The 20,314-nt window shown below is 40.4% G+C and overlaps 1 protein-coding gene across 2 annotated transcripts in view; it reads left to right on the forward strand.

Annotated features, from left to right (window-relative positions):
* Nucleotides 1-20,314, forward strand: part of ablim3 (actin binding LIM protein family, member 3) — a 337,989-nt gene that overhangs the window by 297,391 nt on the left and 20,284 nt on the right. For both annotated transcript variants that reach the window (XR_011963504.1, XM_072590972.1), the window contains exons 16-17: nucleotides 9,230-9,306; nucleotides 15,122-15,269. Coding sequence is in view for 1 of the 2 variants with exons in the window: in XM_072590972.1 (XP_072447073.1) it covers nucleotides 9,230-9,306; nucleotides 15,122-15,269 (225 nt within the window). In the remaining variant the exon portion in view is untranslated. The remainder of the gene's footprint in view (nucleotides 1-9,229; nucleotides 9,307-15,121; nucleotides 15,270-20,314) is intronic.

A 20,314-nucleotide genomic window follows, 5' to 3' on the forward strand; every position in this document is an offset into this window, starting at 1 on the left:
TAAACTGGTGCTTAGCATGTTCTTTTGATAAAGTCAAACTTTAGGTTAACACCTGGGAGTGGCTTAAATCTCATAGACGTGTCAACAGAACCTTGCACTGTAAATGGGGTTGGAGGAGTTTGTGGAGGATGGAAACTTGAGCTCTCTTTTACAGCATGAGTAGGAATAAAGAATGGCTCTTATGAGCTGCCAACTGCTAAAAGTCATGAATGAAATGATGACTTCACTAAATTAATTAATTTAGTCTTCTGAGTCACAGCAACTGTTGTGTAGGCAAAAAGATTATACCAAGCAAAATATCATTTGAAATATTTATCAAAATAAATTAAAAAGGATAAACAAAAATCTGCTGGCAACAGTGAACACAATTGTTACACACTCAATTTAACATCCCAGAATGTGTTTCAGGATTTCTCCCATGCTAATTCAGAATATACCACACTGAAATGTATATCACACACATCTGGTTCAATATTAATTAAGTAACCATTCTGATTTTCCTAACTAATTTGAATAGAACAGTAAATTACATTAATAGACTGCTCTAATTTTATTAAGGGTGACACAGTAGCTCAGTAACTAGCACTGCTGCCGCACAGCACCAGGGACCCAGGTTCAATTCCAGCCTTGGGCGACTGTCTGTGTGGAGTTTGCACATTCTCCCCATGTCTACGTGGGTTTCCTCCGGGTGCTCCGGTTTCCTCCCACAGTCCAAAGATGTGCAGGTTAGGTGAATTGGCCATGCTAAATTGCCCATTGTGTTCAGGCATGTGTAGGTTAGGTGCACTAATCAGGGGTAAATATAGAGTAATGGGGTTTGGGTTTGGGTGGGTTACTCTTCGGAGGGTCAGTGTGGACTTGCTGAGCTGTAGGAACTCTTAAAAGAAAAGAAATCCCCAATGTTTCATCATGAGCATGAAACAGAGCATCTTTGTGTTTGGCATTCCTGTTGTGAGTTTTTTCACCAACATAGACATACACAAGAATCAATACAATATCATGAGAAAGTGGGAATGAAGTACAATAACGTGTTTCTAGAAATACTAGCCCTCCAAGGAGTTAGGAATGCTGGCAAATAAACTTATAAGCGGTAACTGAGTTTGTCAAATTTCATTGATTAAAAATGTGGAAATGCATCAAAGAATATGTGAAGCAGTTTTGGAAACATTAACTTTTTTTTCGGATAACATAACTGAAATTAAGATATCTGTACTGTTAATTGTTACCTGGACTATGTCCTCTGTAATGTTAGCTTTTGTTTTGAATGTTTTAAGTAATATCGCATTTAAGAATAAATCAAATTCTAAGTCTCAAGAGACATAAATCATAACAGAAACCTACATGCTTTTGTACCCATCTCAAAGCCAGACTAGCTTAAAATTGGGTAATTGGCAATAATTTTTGTTATGTACATAACAGTTAAGAATTATTAAAGTGGAGATGAATCTCCCAGTGACCAAAACAAAGAACAAGAAAATAAGATTTCACTAAAGATTTTTATGCAACCAAACAAAATAAAATCAACTTTACTTTTGTTTTGTTTTGGTTTGCAATATTATTCATCAATCAACTACTGCGAACAAAATATGTTTTATGGATATTTTTTACAGTATTGCTTGCTTCTGGCAAATATGCATCAATACAAGATTAAATCCCAAATTAATCTTTGCCTTTCTGGCAGATTTGCTCCTCCCTGTCAAACCAGGTCAAACCTTCTGGTGTCCTTCAAAATAGCCCTTTTCAGTCTGAATATTCCAGAACTGACTTGCACCAGAAAGCTCATCAGTAACTCCCTGTTCCCTATATCTCAAAGTCCTGTCAATCCTACTCCCTCCCTTTCAATGTTCACAAGTTTTCTCCTTAATTGTTCACACCAAGTATTTCCCTTGACACTTCACAGCTGTGTCTGCTACATTCAACACAACTGTAGTTCCTTTCTCTACAACACAAATTTTGATATCCCCAACCATGTTAGAGTGGAGACAAAGACATGGAATTCAAAGTTAGCAGACTGGACTCCATTCCAGAGTTCCAGCCTCCATTCCCAGGGCCTCCATTTTTTGGTATTAAAGGCTAAGAATGAGGGTAGTGAGCCTAACCATGCACTGCCAACTTGGCTGGCTCCATTGCAGAGTAACATCTTTTAGCCCTGTACCCCATACAATATTTGTGGAATCGGGCCAGTTTCCATGATGCATAATTCATGGTGCATCGGGGGAGATCCATCATGATCTGTAGTCTAAATTCAGGAACCTTTTGAAAGGCAAGAAAGGCCTTAACTATTCCTGCAATGCCATCTCTGTGCTGAAGCATGCCACTCACAGGCATGGAGATGGCATCAGGAAGGAGTGAAGCATGAAGGCGAGAGGGTCTATTTTGCAAGCAAACAATGAGAGGGAATTACCAGAGAACCATCGTGGGCCTTCAAAAGTGCCCACCTCAGCTCTTTTCTGCACTGATGATCACTTCTGATCTGCGTCCTGAGTGACCTCCATCCCCAACAAGCAAATATTGTGTCTGACATAGCATTTTTCACTAGGTTGTGTTTGCTGAGACAAGGAAGGACCAGCCTCATGTCTATCACTGTGTGTCTTTCTCCAGAAATGCAGTTCTCTCTTTTTCTGGGCTGAGGATAAACTACCACTAGATTTTCAGTATGTTTTGGTCTGGGTTTCTCTCTCACACAATGGGATTACATGGATCTGTCAATGGGCAGAAGTTTCATGCGATCACCATTCCACAGAGCCGTCTGCTTTAACCAAAATTAAAGGAGACACTTCAAAACATAACAATGTGCTGAATCTTATAAGAAACCAGCTAAATGTCACTTGCATCGAGTTTGCTGGATGATTTCACTCCACAAAGGCCCAGTGATTTTTCTCGTGCTATAATCCCAAACTTCCTTTAGCAAAATATTATGGCCTCATGGTGTCTCACACACCCAATGGAAACCCAATTCTCCTACTCACCAAACCAGGAAAAATTCACCATGGTGGGATATCCTGGGGTCCTTGGTACCGATGCCATCTTTGAAACTCAGCCATTTACCTGGTTAAGTATTGGCAGTAATGAGTTATCCTTCACCTACATGTAGTGGGCAGCATCCACAAACTAAGCGAACATTCCTATATAGAATCTTAGAATCCCTACAGTGTGGAAGCAGGCCATTTGGCCCAACAAGTCCACACCGTCCATCTGAAGGCATCCCACCCAGACCCATTCCCCTACCCCATTACTCTACATTTCCCCTGACTAATTCACATAGCATACATATCTCTGAACACTATGGGCAATTTAGCATGACCAATTCACCTAACATGCACATCTTTGGACTGAGAGAGGAAACCAGAGCACCCTGAGGAAAGCCACACAGCTTCACTATCTCTGTCACATCAAGTCATGAAGGTTTACAGCATGGAAACAGGCCCTTCAGCCCAACTTGTCCATGCCACCCAGTTTTCACAATTAAACTAGTTCAATTTGCCTCAGTTTGGTCCATATCCCTTCACACCTCTCTCATCCGTGTACCTGTCCTAGTTGCTCTTAAGTGACGAAATTGCACTCGCCTCCAACACTACCCCTGGCAGCCCTTCCAGGCACTCACCACCCTCTGTGTGAAAAGAATTTTTCTCTCTCGACCTTTTCGTATCTCTCCTCTCTCATCTTAAACCTATGTCCTCCATTTTAGACTTCCCTCCCATGGGGAAAGGCTGTTTGCTAGTTATACCTTATCTGTGCCTCTCATGATTTTATAGACCTCTATTAGGTCACCCCTCAGTATGCTTTGGTCCAGAGAGAAAAGTCCCAGCCTATCAAGCCTCTCCTTATAACTCAAACTCTCCAGTCTGTAGCATCTCAAAGTCTTTTTGGCACTCTTTCTAGTTTAATAATATCCTTTCTGCAGTAGGGTGACCAGAAATGCACGCAATACTCCGATGTGGCTTTACCAATGCCTTGTGCAGCTGCAACAAGACATCCCAACTCCTATACTTAATGATCTGACCAATGAAAGCAAGTGAAAGTCTTCTTCCCCACCCTGTCTACCTGTGACTCCAGTTTCAAGGAGCTATGACTCTGTACTTCTAGATCTCTTTGTTCTATAACATTCTCCAGTTTACAATCCTCTGCAGGTAACTGTTACGCTTTCTTTAATGTCTACTGTAACCCATTGTCGATCTGGAACCATTACGTACAGAAAGACCTTCCAATGCTGAAATTAGTCACTTTTATTCCACAGCAGCAAGAGCTAATAAATAATAAAGAGAAGCTGTATTTGACTCTGAACAGAAACAGATGGCTGCTGAAATGGCAAGCAACAATCTTACAGTCAATTTTACAATTTCATTGCACCCAGCATTTATCTACTGGAACCAAGTGTCAATTAAGTCCTGTCTGGCTTGTAGTGACACTGCTGCTGAGGTGATCTTCCTCCTGCTCACTGTCCTCATCTTCCACCTTGGAAATCTACTATTGCTCATCCAGTTCTATGGCATTCATTGCATTCCCCTTTTGCCTGCTCCAGTTTTGCAAAGCACTGCATGAAAGGATCATGTGGCATACTCTGCCTCGTGACCATCCTCGTAAAGCACCTGGCCCCTTAAAAGCAACAGGAACACAAAGATTCTCAAGGTACCAACATCATGGTAGCCTCCAGGGTATGAGAGACAGACTTCTAAGATGTACTACCAATGATCACTGAATACTTGCATTTTGATGAAATGGAACCCTTTTCTGTTGATAAACTCAGTTGTGTTATGAAATGGCCTTCTCACCATGGTATGTGTACAGTGCCCTATATTTGTGGAAATGTGACTGTCTTCCTTTCTCTCTATGCTGAGGGTGAAACTACCATTTTGTTCTCAATAGAGCTTGATCTGGGTTTTTCTCTCTCCCTCTGTCACAGTGAGATCACATGGTCCTGACTCTCGACAGAGGTTTTGTGTGATCACCACTCCCCAGAACATGCTGTTTTAACCTAAGTTATAGGTGATATTTCAAAACATGTGCTGAATCTTACCAGAAATCGGCTAAATGTCATTTGCACCGAGTTTAACAGAGGATTTCTTTCGACGAGGCCCAGTGAGGTTTCTCGAGCTGAATCCTGCAGCCTGGGCTGTGGCACTGACCTGGATATGATATGATTTTGCACAAACTGCATAAGTAACAATCTTGATAAATTGTCTTGGTAGCTTTGATGATTGACGGATCCCACACGAGGCTCCAGTGACTTCTTGCAAGGAGTCAGTTGCATAAAAGTTTAATGCAGATGTCACCTTGGTGATAGGATGGCCACCAACTCCTCATGTCACAGGTCCTGCTCTAGCATATGTCATAGTTCTCTGACTGTTTCCTGGGATGTCCTCGGTCTGCACTGTGTTGCACCTCACTCATTTGAAGGAAATGGCATTGAGGGTGATAGCCTCTGAACCTCCTTTACCTCCTTCACAGCCTGAGGGGACATTCTGCTGCGAATTCCTCATGTGGAAGCTGTTCTGTATCTGCTGGAAGTTGCTGCTAGTCCTCTGTTCCTCCTCCACTTCTCTGCATCTTTGTTGCATCACAGCCACAGCAATGATAACCCCTGCTTTGGCTGTATCCATCAGTTCTTTTTGCAATAAACCTTTACAGGAAGCACAAGAATCAGGTCCATAGTCATGTGACTAGTCAGCGTTCTCACTACTCATAAGTGACTGGTTGTCATCCTCATACATACAGTGGTACATGAAGCTGTCTAGCCAGGAATGCCATGAAATGTCTCTGTATGGTACATTGCACCTTATTCCAATCAATGCAACAGCAGTCATGTTGCAAAGAGATAGTTGTAGATTGTGAGTACTGCACAAGTACTGACACCTTAGGCTCCCAGCCTACATCACCCTAGAAAGGGATAATTGATATATAAGAGCAAGTTGCATTATGCTTACAGATCAAAATGACAGGAAATCAATTCCATGCTCTGGCAGTTAATGAAATCTTGGACTAATTTTGCAATTTGTAGCCCATGGGTGCCAATCATAAGGTCACCTATGAATACTACTGCTTCACTGAGGTGACTATCTTCAATCTACAAGATTGCATGTGACCAGAATTTACACCCCACACATTTGTGCTATGCATGTACTTCACATAATTTATGAGATGATTGCAAATTACTTCAGCCTGTCCTCTGGGTGTGCAGATGCCTCTTGAAGGGCGTCCCGTCCATTAGAAGTGCAGCCCATTAGGTGGGGCAGGAAATAAATATTGACTCTGCCCACTCTGAGTGTGGTTCCAGCCATTTGCTATTTTTACTTTGCATTTACGAGTCTTGAGAACATGGAAGACAAGGCAGATGCTTTAAGTCATTGGCTTAGCCTGGTATTCAGGGAGGCCCCAGAACTCCATGTCTCTTTCTGTTTTGTTATCCCTGGAGAGCCTATCATGACTGATCCCCCACATCCACCTCATCAAAATTGTGACTGCAACACTTTTCTTATCCCTGGGCCTGTTCCTGTGCACCATCATGATGCAAAATCCCCTGTTGAGGTGGTAACTGCTCTCCTACAGTATCCTATATTGTCCCAAGCACTACCATCTCTCCCATTTGTATGTTGAATTCTCTCTCTTCACTAATCCTCACATACCAGGTTGCTGCCTTCAATCCCTAGCATTAAGTTTCCCCAGCAGTGTCCTTGGTAACTCCTAGTTGAGTTATATGTCACTGACCCCCAGGACTGACCGTGGCCAAGACCATAAGACATAGGAGTGGAAGTAAGGCCATTCGGCCCATCGAGTCCACTCCGCCATTCAATCATGGCTGATGCGCATTTCAGCTCCACTTACCAGCATTCTCCCCATAGCCCTTAATTCCTCTAGACAACAAGAACCTATCAATCTCGGACTAAATGCCTGACTAACTTGTACAGACAGTATTGACTGAGGACTGACCATATTCCTGACTGGTCTCCATGCAACTGAAAAATCACAAATCCCCTTACTGCTTACATTGAACCTACAAGAATTAATGTGGCCTGGACTACTACAAGACAGATCTCTGCATCCTGACCTCTGCAAACATATAAAATAGGTCATTGATTGTCAAGGGGATCAAGGGTTCTGGGGAAAAAACAGGAGAAGGGGGTTGAGAAACATATCAACCATAATTGAATGGTGGAACAGACTTGATGGGCTGAATGGCTTAATTTCTGCTCCTATGCCTTATGGCCTTATAACTGACTATGACCAAGTCCCTGGACTGTTTCTGGGTGCTGCCTTTCATTGACAGAACTAGGATCCCCGGTTAACAGGATTCCATGTTGGTTTATCTAAAGACTACTGCCCTTTGACTTTGAGACAAGGCCAGTTAATTGAAGCAAATGTTACATGTTAAATACTGTTGCATACAGACATTGAAATAGAAAAGTACTGTACTGGAACGGGCCCATCCCGTTGACTAATGATTGCTGACAACCATGACAGGATCATGGGTCTACTCTAAATGGTAATGCAAGACAGAATTGATGTGAGCCTTTAGTTGTGACTGAGGGGGGTAAAGCACCAAAAGGTAATGTATGACAAGACAAGGGTGCTGTGAGCATCGAAATAGTTGCTCAGTGAGTGAAAGCTGAGAGCGCAAGGAGCTCTGAGATGCATCCTAGTCCAAACCACGAGCTGAGTTCCCACTACTGCACATAAAGCATCCTTGTAACAGTATTGCAATGAAAGGTGCCAGCATACTCCAAAGTGTGGCATTGAAGTACAGAACCATACTGTATATGATGTGGTGAAGCCGGTACATGTCGGATGCTAATGTCCATGGATGTGGATTTGCGTAGTCATTGCCCATAGAGTGTGCCCTGAGATGTTGGTGTTTGGAGGTCCAGAGAAGCAAGCAGTGAGCTGGAGTGACTCGTTAGCCCCTCTAATTTTTAAGTCAGTAAACCCCAGCGTCCTGTTTCTATCAGTGTTGTGGAGAATGGGAAACTGAATATTAATGAGATGAGGTTAAGTATAGTGAGGGCAATGACAAGTAATTATCCATGCTTGTAGCCTTCTTACTGCTCACTGGTATGAATCAAGTCTCACCGCAAAACACTTGATTAGAAACTGGGACCTTTCAACCTCAACACTGGGAAGGTCCTTGGTTTACATCTTAACTGATTTTCCTAACTTTCTCAACATGGCCTATGTCATTCAAGGGCTGGGTATTTTCTACCCAAACTTATGAAATTCCACATTCGTAAAATTTTCATTTCCACATTCCTGTTGGAATCTTCTTGATTGAAATTTTGGTTTGAGTATTTGAGTTATATTTTTGAATGTTTTTCCTCTGTCTTTGAATAAATATCTGGTAATTAACGTTTAGTGATGTCAAATCACTTTGTATTGCATTATGTTCTCTATTTTACATATCTATACATTTGAGAGATAGCTCTCTTCGGCTTTATTTTCATCTTCGTGTATCAAACACTTGGAGCAGAGCAGAATAACATTTTCATAATTATTCATTATTAATCTGTGGCCTGTGCTATGGAGTGAATTTTAATTATAGTAGATTAACTGCTTAATTCTCAAGAGAATGTTTGAGACAAAGGTAAATGTAAATACTACTTAGAAACAATAGTCTTTTTGTAGCATTGATGTGCAGATATAACTTCCCTTGCAAATAAATCTCAGCATTTGTCAGAGGGTAAAACTAAGGTCACTTTGGAGCAAGCCGATTCATATCACAAAGAGTTCAGACATATGTGGGACATTGATATCGCGCAATGGGCACAGCTCCAGAAACTGTGAAATAAAGATTGATAAAGTTCAGGTTGGTCTCCTTACAGGATAGAATTACGGAATGAGATCTGATACAGTATTTGCAATCAGATAGGGGTTTAGTAAAAATGTGCATTAATGAGTTGCACAGAAAATTAAGTGAATAATGAATTAATGCAAGTGAATTACGGAAAAGATTTTTACTTTTATTTGTTCACCGAGAGGTTCAGAAAACATGGATTAATGGCCACCTAGTATTATTAACAACCTATGTAGGAATTGCACAACAGCTTAAGATCAATTGAAGATGAGAATATCACAAATTCGGAATTTGATGACTAAATCATGATGGATAATATTGTGGAATAGAGATTACACAGCAAGAAAAGCAAGAAAGTTGTGACCAAATTCTCACTCTTGAGGAGACCCCTCCTAACTTGTTGATGACGAAATACTTTTTTTTTAATATCATTGCTTTATTTTCCAGCATCGAGATCGAGTCGGAGATCTTCTTCTGGCACTGAAGATGATAGCCAAAATATTTGGGACCAGGGTATTCAGAGGGTATGAACTTTATCTCCATGATCCATTGCTTCTTGAGATATGCTTATCCAAATACAGAAAAACAATGAGAAAGGCTACCGTTTTAGTTATTGATTAGTCTTGATGCACATCAAGGACAAATCTATTTACACATTTAAGTATCTTGTATTATTAATGTCATGTGCCAACTATAAGAAGATCCCAAAGGCCTCAAATAACATCCCAAATAACGGATATTGTTCAACGCAAACATAATCATAATCTACAACTAAAATAGCAAATAGAAAGATTTTTTTTATTTACTCATGGGACATAGATATAACTGGTTGACCAACACTTATAGCTTTCCCTAACTGCCCTTGAGAAGATGGTGTGAGCTGCCTTCTTGAAGCACTGCAGTTCACTTACTGTGGATTGACCCACAATGCCCTTATGAAGGGAATTTCAGGGTTTTGACCCAACGACAGTGAAGGAAAGGCGATATTTCTCCAAGTCAGGATGGTGAGTGACATGGAAGGGAACTTGCAGGCATTGGTGTTACCATGTATCTGTTGTCCTTGTTCTTCTTGATGGAAGTGTTCATGGATTTGGAAGATGCTGTCTAATGATCTTTGAATTTCTGCAGTGTATCTTGTGGATAGTGCACACTAATGCTTCTGAACGTCAGTGCTGGGGGGATGGATTTGGTGCCAATTAAGCAGGTTGCTTTGTTGAAAGAAAAGGTCAAGCTTTTTGAGTGTTGTTGGAGCTACACCAATCCGACAAGTGGGACTCTTCACTTGAGCCTCGTAGATAGTGGACAGGTACTGGGGAGTCAAGAGGTGAGTTACTTGCTGCAGTATTCCTTGACGCTGACCTGCTCTTAATAGCCTTTGCATTTATATGGTTAGTCTAGTTGAGTTTCTGGTCAATAGAAAGCTCCAGAATGTTGAAAGTGGGTGATTCAGTGGTGGTAACAACATTGAATGTTATGGGGTGGTGGTTGGATTGTCTTTTAATGGAGATTGGTATTGCCTGACATTTGTGTGACATGAATGCTACTTGCCACTTCTCAGCCCAAGCCTTGATATTGTCCAGATCTTGTTGCATTGAACATGCAGTGCTTCAGAATCTAAGGAGTCATGAATGGTGCCAAATGTTGTGCAATCATCAGCAAACATCTCACTTATGTTACTTAAGGTCATTCCAGTTTTGCTACAGCTCCTTGGTGCTACACTCAGCTGAGTGTGGCCTTGATATCAAAGGTTGTCACTCTCACCTCACCTCTGTAATTCAGCTCTTTTGTCCATGTTTGAAACAAGGCTGCATTGAGGTCAGGAATTGAGTGGCCTTGATGGAACTCAAACTGCGCATTGCTGAGCAGGTGTTGCTTGGTAGCACTGATAATGACACCATCCATCACTTTACTAATGATTTAGCATAGACCAATCAGGTGGTAATTGGATTTGTCCTGCTTTTTGTGTACAGGACATAGCTGGACAATATTCCACATTGTTGAGTAGATGCCATTGTTGTAACTGTACTGAAAGAGCTTGGCTAGGGGAGCGGCAAGTTCTGGAGCACAAGTCTTCAGTAATATTTCCGGCATGTTGCCAGGGCTCGTAGCCTTTGCAAAATCCATTTTTGATGTAACATAGAGTGAATCAAAATGGCCTCTGTAATGTTGGGGGACCACTTGAGGAGACCATGATGGATCATCGACTCGGCACTTCTATCTGAAGATTGCTGTGAATGCTTCAGCCTTATCTTTTGCACTTGTGTTCCACTCTTCCATCATTGAGGGTGAGGATATTTGTGCACTCCCCTCCTCTGGTGAGTTGTTTAATTGTTCACCACCATTCGGAACTAGGTGCGGCAGGATTGCAAAGGTTAGATCTAATACGTTATTTGTGGGATCATCTGGTTTCATCTCTCACTTGCTGCTTATCTGTTTGGCATGCAAATAGTCCTTTTTGGTAGCTTCACCAAGTTGACTCCACATTATTTGGGTATGCTTGGTATTGCTCCCAGCATGTCCCATTGCACTCTCCATTGAAGAAAGATCTTGCAGAAATCTAGTCTGTATATTTTTAGAATTGATTTCAAATGCATTTTACATATGATCAAATTAATGAAAATAAAACCTTAATAGAAGTTTAAAAAATCAGCAAACATATCTACTGTATAGTAAAATTTGAAAATGAGCAGAAATTGGCAAACCCAAAATATAAGTTATAAAATAACATTAGCTCCTGTTTCTTGAAACCTACCTTTTCCTCCTCTGTTCCTCTGATGTCTATAGTTCACTTGGGGTACAGTCCTATGACCGTAACACTAATTTGTTTTTAAATTCCCAAATTAAAATAATTTTTATTTTCCTCCATAACAAAATGAGTAATGGGATTGTATGCTCACTGTCTTATGCTCTGCTGAAAAAAAAGAGAATGAAAGCTGAATTTTAAATTAATGGAACCCTTAAATACCTTTGTGTTTCTTCCAGCAGTCAGAATATACAACTTTGACAATGAAAATCTGCTTTAGTTCCTCCAGAATACAGCCAAGATAACATGTTAGGACATTATCATGTTCAGAGCAGACATTTACCTCCAATGTAGTAATCTCCATATGGTACATTTATAATCTATGCAGCATGCTAATAGTACATTGAAGATTATACTTACAGTACTGTGGTAGCTAAAATCAATTCCAATTTGCACATAATTTTTTTTTACTAGCAAATTTCAACCTTTTTTGATATATCGACAAATAAGCAGATGGTGCCCACAGGTCATGGTATCACCCTTATTATGATCAGGAACTTGGAATATAATGTGTGTTATCCTAATGCTCTAACATACTTCCTTACCACCCAACAATATTGCAGTGCTTATTTATAGCACAATAGCTGTTAGCAAAAGCTTTGTCAGCCAGCAACCATCATTTGCATTTCTTCTGGATTCAAATTCTTTGGCTATATTCCCTTGGCCAGTTGTTAGTTCTTCTTTGCATTCACAGAATTGCATTTATGAATAAAAATGATGTTTAGACCAGGGGTGGGCAATTAGTTCTTCCAAGGGGCCACATGAGAAACATAGTTGTGTTGGAGGACCAAACCAACAACAAGTTGAACATAATTCTGCTCCGTATTAATTTTCTCCCATTGTAAAAAATACTAAATTATATAGTTTTGCACTGAAACTTATAATCAAAAGAATAAGGACATTCTGTCACAATAATGATAGAAATTGTGGAGTAGGTCAAATATAGAAGAAATAAACAGAAAAAAACAATAATTTCAGTATTTCATTTTATTTTTAACATGTTAATCTCAGAAACCAATAATGAAAAGTTGTTTCATTATTGTTCAGTATTACAAACAACTCTATACAAAAAGCAGTAAGTGCTTTTGATGTTTTTCACTTCATTTTACTTGTTTAGTGAGAAAAATCCAGTCTGTTTTGGGCTTGAACAAGTGACTGAAATCTGGGTGAATGTCTGAGGTGGATATGTGAAGGACAGCTGAGAGGTGATCATCAGTGATGGAGGATCGGGATTTGGATTTGTTGAACTTCATCACTGAAGACTGTCTGTTCGCATATATAGGTAGATCCAAAGAGGACTAGAATCTCCTGAGCAGGCCTCCTCATGTGTGGAAAGTTAAAAATCACACAACACCAGGTTATAGTCCAACAGGTTTAATTGGAAGCACACTAGCTTTCGGACCGTCGTTCCTGATGCTCCTGATAACCTGGTTTGTGTGATTTTTAACTTTGTACACCCCAGTCCAACACCGGCATCTCCAAATCATGTGTGGAAAGTTCTCCTCTTTGATGGAAGAGTAAAAATCGAGCAGTGAGACTGACCTAAAGTACTCTGCCAGAAGTGTGTCAGATTGCAGGTCAATGAGTTCAAGCTGAATGTCACTGGTGTATTCTCCACAATGCATGTAAATGGGGAAAAAAATCATGTGCATTTCATTCTCTACCATTTTAAAGTCTTGAAATCGCCTTGAAAATTCACCACGCAGTGCTTCTAACGTAGATGAGTACCTGAGGAGGTGATCAGCTGAAGGTGCGGCTTCCTTCAGAGTTGGCAAGTGGGTGAGAATGTTGTCCTCCATTTGGCTTGAGAGAAGCTGCAATTTTCTCATAAAAGCCTTCACCAAGTTGTACATTTCATGCACAAAAAGGCCCTTGCACTGAAGTTTCACATTTAGTTCATTAGTGCAATCGCATCAACAGCAAAACCAAGGTCTGCAATCCAGTCTGCACCTGAAAGCTGTGGAATGTCATTCCCTTTCTTCACACACAAACCTTGAATCTCTTCTCTCAGGTCCCATACACTTTTCAGCATGTTGCCCAGACTGAGCCACGTGACAGCTGTGTGGTAGCCTATGTCACAATGTTCAGTCTCATTTTCCTCCAAAAGTGCAACAAACTGCCTGTAATTCAAAGCTCTTGCCCTAATAAAGTTAACTATTTTAGTTACAACATCAACCACATAGTTCATTTTTAACACTTACTTACACAACACTTCCTGATGTATAATACAATGCAAAAATACCAATTTCTGTTCAGGGTCAATTTCTGTCACTTTATCCTGCATTCTCTTTCCGTTAGGTTTGGACTACCATCCATTGTCACACCTGCCAGCTTGGCCCATTTTAGACCCAACGTGTCCAAACATGCATTTACCTCCGTGAATAAATCATCACCAGTTGTTGTTCCTTTCATTGACTGCATGGCTGCCAGCTTCTCCATGATTTTAAAGTCCGTAGTTATCCCACATACGAAGATGAGTAGCAAGGCTGTGTCTCATAAATCACAGCTCTCATCCAAAGCCAAGGACAAAAAGTCAAAGTTGACCGCTGTGTGCTGCAGCTGAAGCTCCAGATTCCTCGTGATGTTCCCATTCCTTCTCATTACAGTGCGTCGGGACAGGGCACATTCTCAAATGCCCCTCCTTTTTCTCCGAGCATCTTAGTTCTGCAGAGTCCAACAAGCACTCCTTAATAAACTCTCCATCAGAAAATGGTTTACTATTTCTGGCGATTTTGCAGGATATGACATAACTTGTCTTGGCGTGAGCTGACATTTTGAGGGCTAGCCAGCAAGCATCACTTTTAGCTGTTCCCCCAACACACATACACGCACATGTGCATCCATATGTAAATTTAAAAAGCATCCTTTTTAAAACAAAAGTAACACAGTTGTATGGTGTAAATACTTTTTCATTTCTGTTCTAATTTAAGATTGACCTCACACAGGCCGGACAGGAACAACCAAAGGGCCAGATATGGTTTAGACAGTGTCACCCATTTAGGCCTGGAAGCTGAAAGTGCTGTCTTACAATGCAGCCGTTGAAGCCTAGTCAGACTTTCAGCAAATCAACACTATTAGAATTAATGGCTGCCATGAATCAGTTATCATTCGTTCATGGTTAGGTTTAAAAATCTATAGCCTGCTAGAATTAGGTTTCAGTTTACTACAACTTTCCCTCAAGGACTTTTGTAAAATGAATGATACTGTTGCATCTGGGAAGGAAAAATGTTAAGCCTGTAATTATGTTACACACAGCTTTTCTTTCTCTGTTTGATTGTATTCATTTTTTTTTGTTTAAGTTTTGATATATTGTGTTGTGACTTTTAACTATAAATAAAACATTAGACTAAAAAACAGTCTTGGCTACTGATTTTGTTGATATAAATGCAATGCACACTAATGGCATGCACTAGTCATATTCATTGATCAATTCTTCTTATCAATAGACTTACGTGTGTATGCTTATGAGTTGATTATAAAATCAGATTTTGGACTTTAGTAACAGTTCGATATTGAATCTCTCACTTTTGTTCCAGATACAAAGTGGCATTAACCGATTAATTCTGAAGGAGGAGATGAAAGCCAGATCAGGGAGTTATGATAATGACCCCTGGCCGACACGCAGCTCCACAACAAGTCGGGAATATCTGCAGAATGTGGGCTATGAGTCCCCAGTGAATGGATGTAAGTAACAGCAAAACAATCTCTCTGAAGGATCTATAAGCAAGCCTCAAATTTGTTCTTGAGTGAGAGATTTTCCCTTTAGGTCACAATCCTATTGTCAACATCCATTCCGAGTCACAATCCTGAATATAGATGTTGCAAGATATTAGTCACAATCTTCCTGGAGGCATTTAGTTCAAAAGTTGCGTTGAGAAGCTTGATTTCGTTAATGGTGGAAGTGGAAGGTCCAGAGGCCCTACTGTTATGGTTTGAAGATCCATGAGGAAAGGTGGATGCTTCAGAAGTGACCACAACTGTGCTTAAAGATGAAAGCGTTCTTTGTAGCATTGTAAGAAGTTTCAAACATATGCTCGACCATAGCTGTTTGGTCATCATTGTGATAAGGAAGAAAATCCAGCAAAGTTTTGTTGCCTGTGCATCACAATCTGTCTAGACAAGACTGGGAGAAAGGAACCCTGCTCCTGCTTCCAACCTCAGTGGGGCTCTGTAGCTATGAGGAAGCTCCCAGCCACACCAAAACGCCTTTTGGCTTATTAATAGATGTAATTAACAAACCCCTTTGCTGTATTGACCTTACCACCAGCAAGATTGTTTTCTGCTGGACTTCGAGTTGATGGCCCAGTGTAGTATATTCCAAAATTGTAACTGATTCCATTTCCCACACTGCCTCTACAGAACCAGATTTTTTTTTTAACTTCAGTCATGGAATGAGGACATTGCTGGCTCGGCCAGCATTTATTGCCCAACCCAGAGGGCAGCTAAAAGCAACCATTGCTGTGGGTGTGGAGTCACATGTAGGCTTGACCAGGTAATGGCATCAGTTTCCTTCCATAAAGGACTTTAGTGAACCAGATGGGTTTTGCCCCTAATAATCAACAATAGCTTCATGGTCATCATTAGACTCCTAATTCCAGACTTCTATTGAATTAAAATTCCACCATTATCCAGTGATAATACCACTAGACCATCACCTCCCCCTACAAATTCAGCCACCAATAGTCATTTGGCTAATTTACCAAAGGGTGATTGTACTGGGATCTAATCTCCTGCACAAGATTAATGCATGGAGGAGTGGGGGCAATGGGGAGAAAAAAAGACAGTAAACATGAAATTAGTTGGAAATCTATACTGACTGTTCTTTAATACAACTTTGAAATTGGAACATTAACTTGATTCAGAATCCATTTTTGGGACATTTGATGTGCGTTGTTAAATTTTATCAATTATATTCAATATGAACAATTCTATGTCATATCTGTTTATAATTTTGCTTTGTGTAGTTTATTAGAGGCCAGATTCTGATTGCAGCTTCTCAATTATCTTTATATGGACCAGCAAACGTTCTGAATATAGAGTTCATGCATAAGTCAGAGCAGGTGATTTAATTGCAAATTGGTTATAGTGAATGTTGTTCCTACTGTTACTCTGCACATATTTTCCTTGTTGACTTCTCTAACTAGAAATAAGGACACTACTTCCTGGTTATCTCCCCTGAGAACACATATTGGGAAAAGGGAAATTGATTTGATTGTGTTTTACTTAAAACATACCTTGTTTTTTCAACATAGAATAAAATCAGAGGGAAAGTGCAAAGGTATGCTTGTGAGTCTCTGCTAAGAATGACTGTGCTTTTTAAAAAGTACTCTTTTAACTTCAAAAAGTACTCCTGAAGAAATAACAGATGTTCAAAGTCCTCTTGCTGACTAGCCCCCCTTTGATCTGTGTGCTCAGCTAATATACATTTGGCACTGCCACAATAATCAATTACGAGGAATATAAACCCTGACTCCTCAGATATTTGAAGACTGGCTACCATGGGTAATCCAGACTCCCCTGTGTCTTGCTCATAGCATTGGAGCTGAGGCAGTAAACGACATGAATGACCTTCACGTGAAGTATAATTTTTGAAGTCTGATTCTTCAAACACAAGAACTTTCAAAAACAAGTAAATATCATTTTTAAATCATGAAGGAAAATTTTCCAGCCTCCAGTTACACGGCAGTTTTATTTGGACTGGGGAAATGAGGTTTGAAGATTATTCATGGTCAATCATCGAAATTGTCGCTTGTTATAGTGAAACATCATGAATAGAAACAAAAGATACTTCAGATGCTAAAAATTTGAAATGTGAAAAGAAAATGCTGGGAAAGCTGAGCAGTTCAGGTAGCATAATTGGAGAATAATAAAGTTAACATGTTGGGGTGTTGATTTTTCATCAGAATGAATATACTGAACTACATAAGAGTAGTCCATTAGTGTTTGTATGTATTGATATGAATAATTTACAATGGTTACTGTATTTGACAGTTAACTGACTTAATTCATTGATAAATCTTTCAATTGTGTTCAAATGGTTTTTTTTTAAAAGATAAGTAAATGTATGTGGCAGTGATTTTAGGGGTGAAGATGCCAAATTCGGTTATATTTAGGATTTCAGGTTTCACTTTTAGTTCCCACCCAGGGTCGTCTTTAAATTACACTGTCAAAGAGCAGTATACAAGGTGAACTTCTAGCTGTTTGAACTTCAATCTAGAATCATGCTACGCATTCCTTATGAATTGGTTCAAATCCTATATTAAAAAAGGCTAAAAACAAATCTTTGCCTACATCGACTATTGATGCATGTAACCTCTGAGAAAAATAAATGTAATGAGTGATAGTAATATTTGATGAACAGTGCAGCTTGGTCAAATTCACCATCATAAGTTTAGACTTAACAGTGACGACAGTGGCCATAACAATAGGCTGGAAAGCTGAGGCACCCCTGCCAAAGCAATTTCCAGGAACCGTGAAGTAATTCTATGCCCATCAGACAATTAACAGCTGGTTATTGGGGCTTCTGAAAGGCTGTTCTTAACTTTGTCATGTCTTCAGTTTCAGCAGTGCTACCAGGACTGGTGGCTGCTGTTGGTACTGCAGCCAGGTCTGAATCATAGATACTGTGTTGGAACTCAGGTAGCTAGAGCCAGGCGTGTGGCAACAAGGATGGTGGGACAGTCTATACTGAGGTCAAGGGACATATGTCTAACAGGGCAGCCCAGGCCGCTTACAGGGTTGGGGGGAATGCCTTCCATGGATCACAAGATGTCAATCAGGTTGTCAGCTTTTAATGAGGCCGATTCCCCACATTGTGAAAGGCCCCCTCCTATCCTAGCTGCGGTGGTGGTGTGATGAAGCTATTAATTGACTACTTAAAGGCCTCAGTGGACCTCCAGGTGGGAAGAACATCCTTGATTTTGCCCATCCTGGTTGGAATGGACAGGGTTTGGCAGGTGACAGGGTCTCAACTACCTGCCTTTCCTCCTAATTCCACAGCCCTCCACCCTTGTGCCCCTGCATTCCAACCCACTTTTGATGGCTGCATTAAATTCCAGCCCTGAGGTAGATATGGTTCCCAGGAATACATTGTATTTCTGATATGCAGGTTCAGGTGCTGAGCCTGACCTTGGTCTAAGTTTGGTTGTGCATTGCTCCAGACTTTATCAGAGAAAGAGGGTGAAGAGAGTATATAGCTATTTTATTGCCACATTTCTGGGCAATATTTAAAACTTCTGCAACTTCTTAAAGTAAATGTATGGGAAAAGATAACTGGAAAAGATATCTGGGCTACTTTGGATTATGTAGAAACATCGAAAATCGAAGCAGGAATAGATCATTTGGGCCTTGGAAGCTGTTCTGCTATTCAATATGCTCATGGCTAATTATCTAACTCAGTACTCTGTGTAGCCACTTTCTCCCCATCCATAATCTTTTATCCCTTTGGCCCTATAGCTATCTCCTCCTTGAAGACATTCAGTACCTTTGCCTCTATTGCTTTCTGTGGCAGAGAATTCCTTGGCTCATCAGCCTCTGGGTGGAGTCATTTCTCCTCAACTTAGACATAAATGTCCTACCCCAAAGCCTTTGTCAGTGATCCCTGGTTCTGGACTCTTGCTCATTGGGATTATCCTTCCTGCATTTACCCTGTATAGCCTTGTTAGAGTTGTTGGTTTCTATGAAATCCTCTAATTCTTCTAAACTCTTCTCAGTGAATATAATCATAACCAATCAGTCTCTCTTCATATTTCAATTTTATCATCACAGGAATCAGGCTGGGAAATTTTGTTGTACTCCCAGAACACCCTTTGTCAGACAAGGAGATCAAGGGGTTCTAGCACGGATCCCTGCAGGATCCCATCAGTCCCTGGCATTCCTAGTCTTTGTTTTCAGTCTAACAGCAGTCAACACCCATGCTAATATGTTACCCCCAATCCCATGTACTTTAATTTTACATGCTAATCTCTTATGTGAGACCTTACTGAAAGCCTTCTAAAAGTCCAAATAAACCATATCTATTCATTCCCCTCATCAACTCCACAGGTTACATTCATGAAAAATTCCAGTAGATTTGTCAAACATGACTTCCTTTTCATAAATCCATGCTGACTCTGCCCAATCCTGTCACTACTTTTCAAGTGCTTTGCTATTAAATCCTTTCTAATGGATCAAGAGGTACATGAGAATGACTGAGGAATGGCTGAATCTTTCATCACTGTTTTCTATATAAAGGTCCAGCTGTTCACTGTATGACACTCCCTCATAGCCCAGCCAAGATCATGGTTTCAGCATGAGTGAACTTTTATTTTGAGTCTGTGAGAAGGTTTACAACAATTTAACATACTTTGTCATCCTTAATGCTTCTTCTCAATTTTGTTCCCCAATTTACAGTCTGAAAATTGTTGCAACCTCTCTTGGTGAGAATTGTTAAAGGAGGGCTATGGGCAAGCTGTGAGACTGGGAGCTTCTTGGAGTGGGAGTACAGCAGTTATAACTGAACCAGGGTTCCATGGTGACAGAGGCTACTTCTGAGCTCACAATCCTAAAGTAAAACCCTAACACAAAGCTTGTTGTTCAGCTGCAGGAAGGAAGTGACTTTAAAGCCAGTTAAACAACGTGAATTCCAATTATCTAGGTGTCATCAGTAACCGTGTTTGTGCGCACATGTACAGGACATTCCAGTTATGTCTCATAAGTTTAAAAAAATACACTATAGGCTAGGATTATCT

The sequence above is a fragment of the Chiloscyllium punctatum genome, chromosome 20 (assembly GCF_047496795.1).
Source record: "Chiloscyllium punctatum isolate Juve2018m chromosome 20, sChiPun1.3, whole genome shotgun sequence".
NCBI classification, from domain to species: Eukaryota; Metazoa; Chordata; class Chondrichthyes; order Orectolobiformes; family Hemiscylliidae; genus Chiloscyllium; species Chiloscyllium punctatum.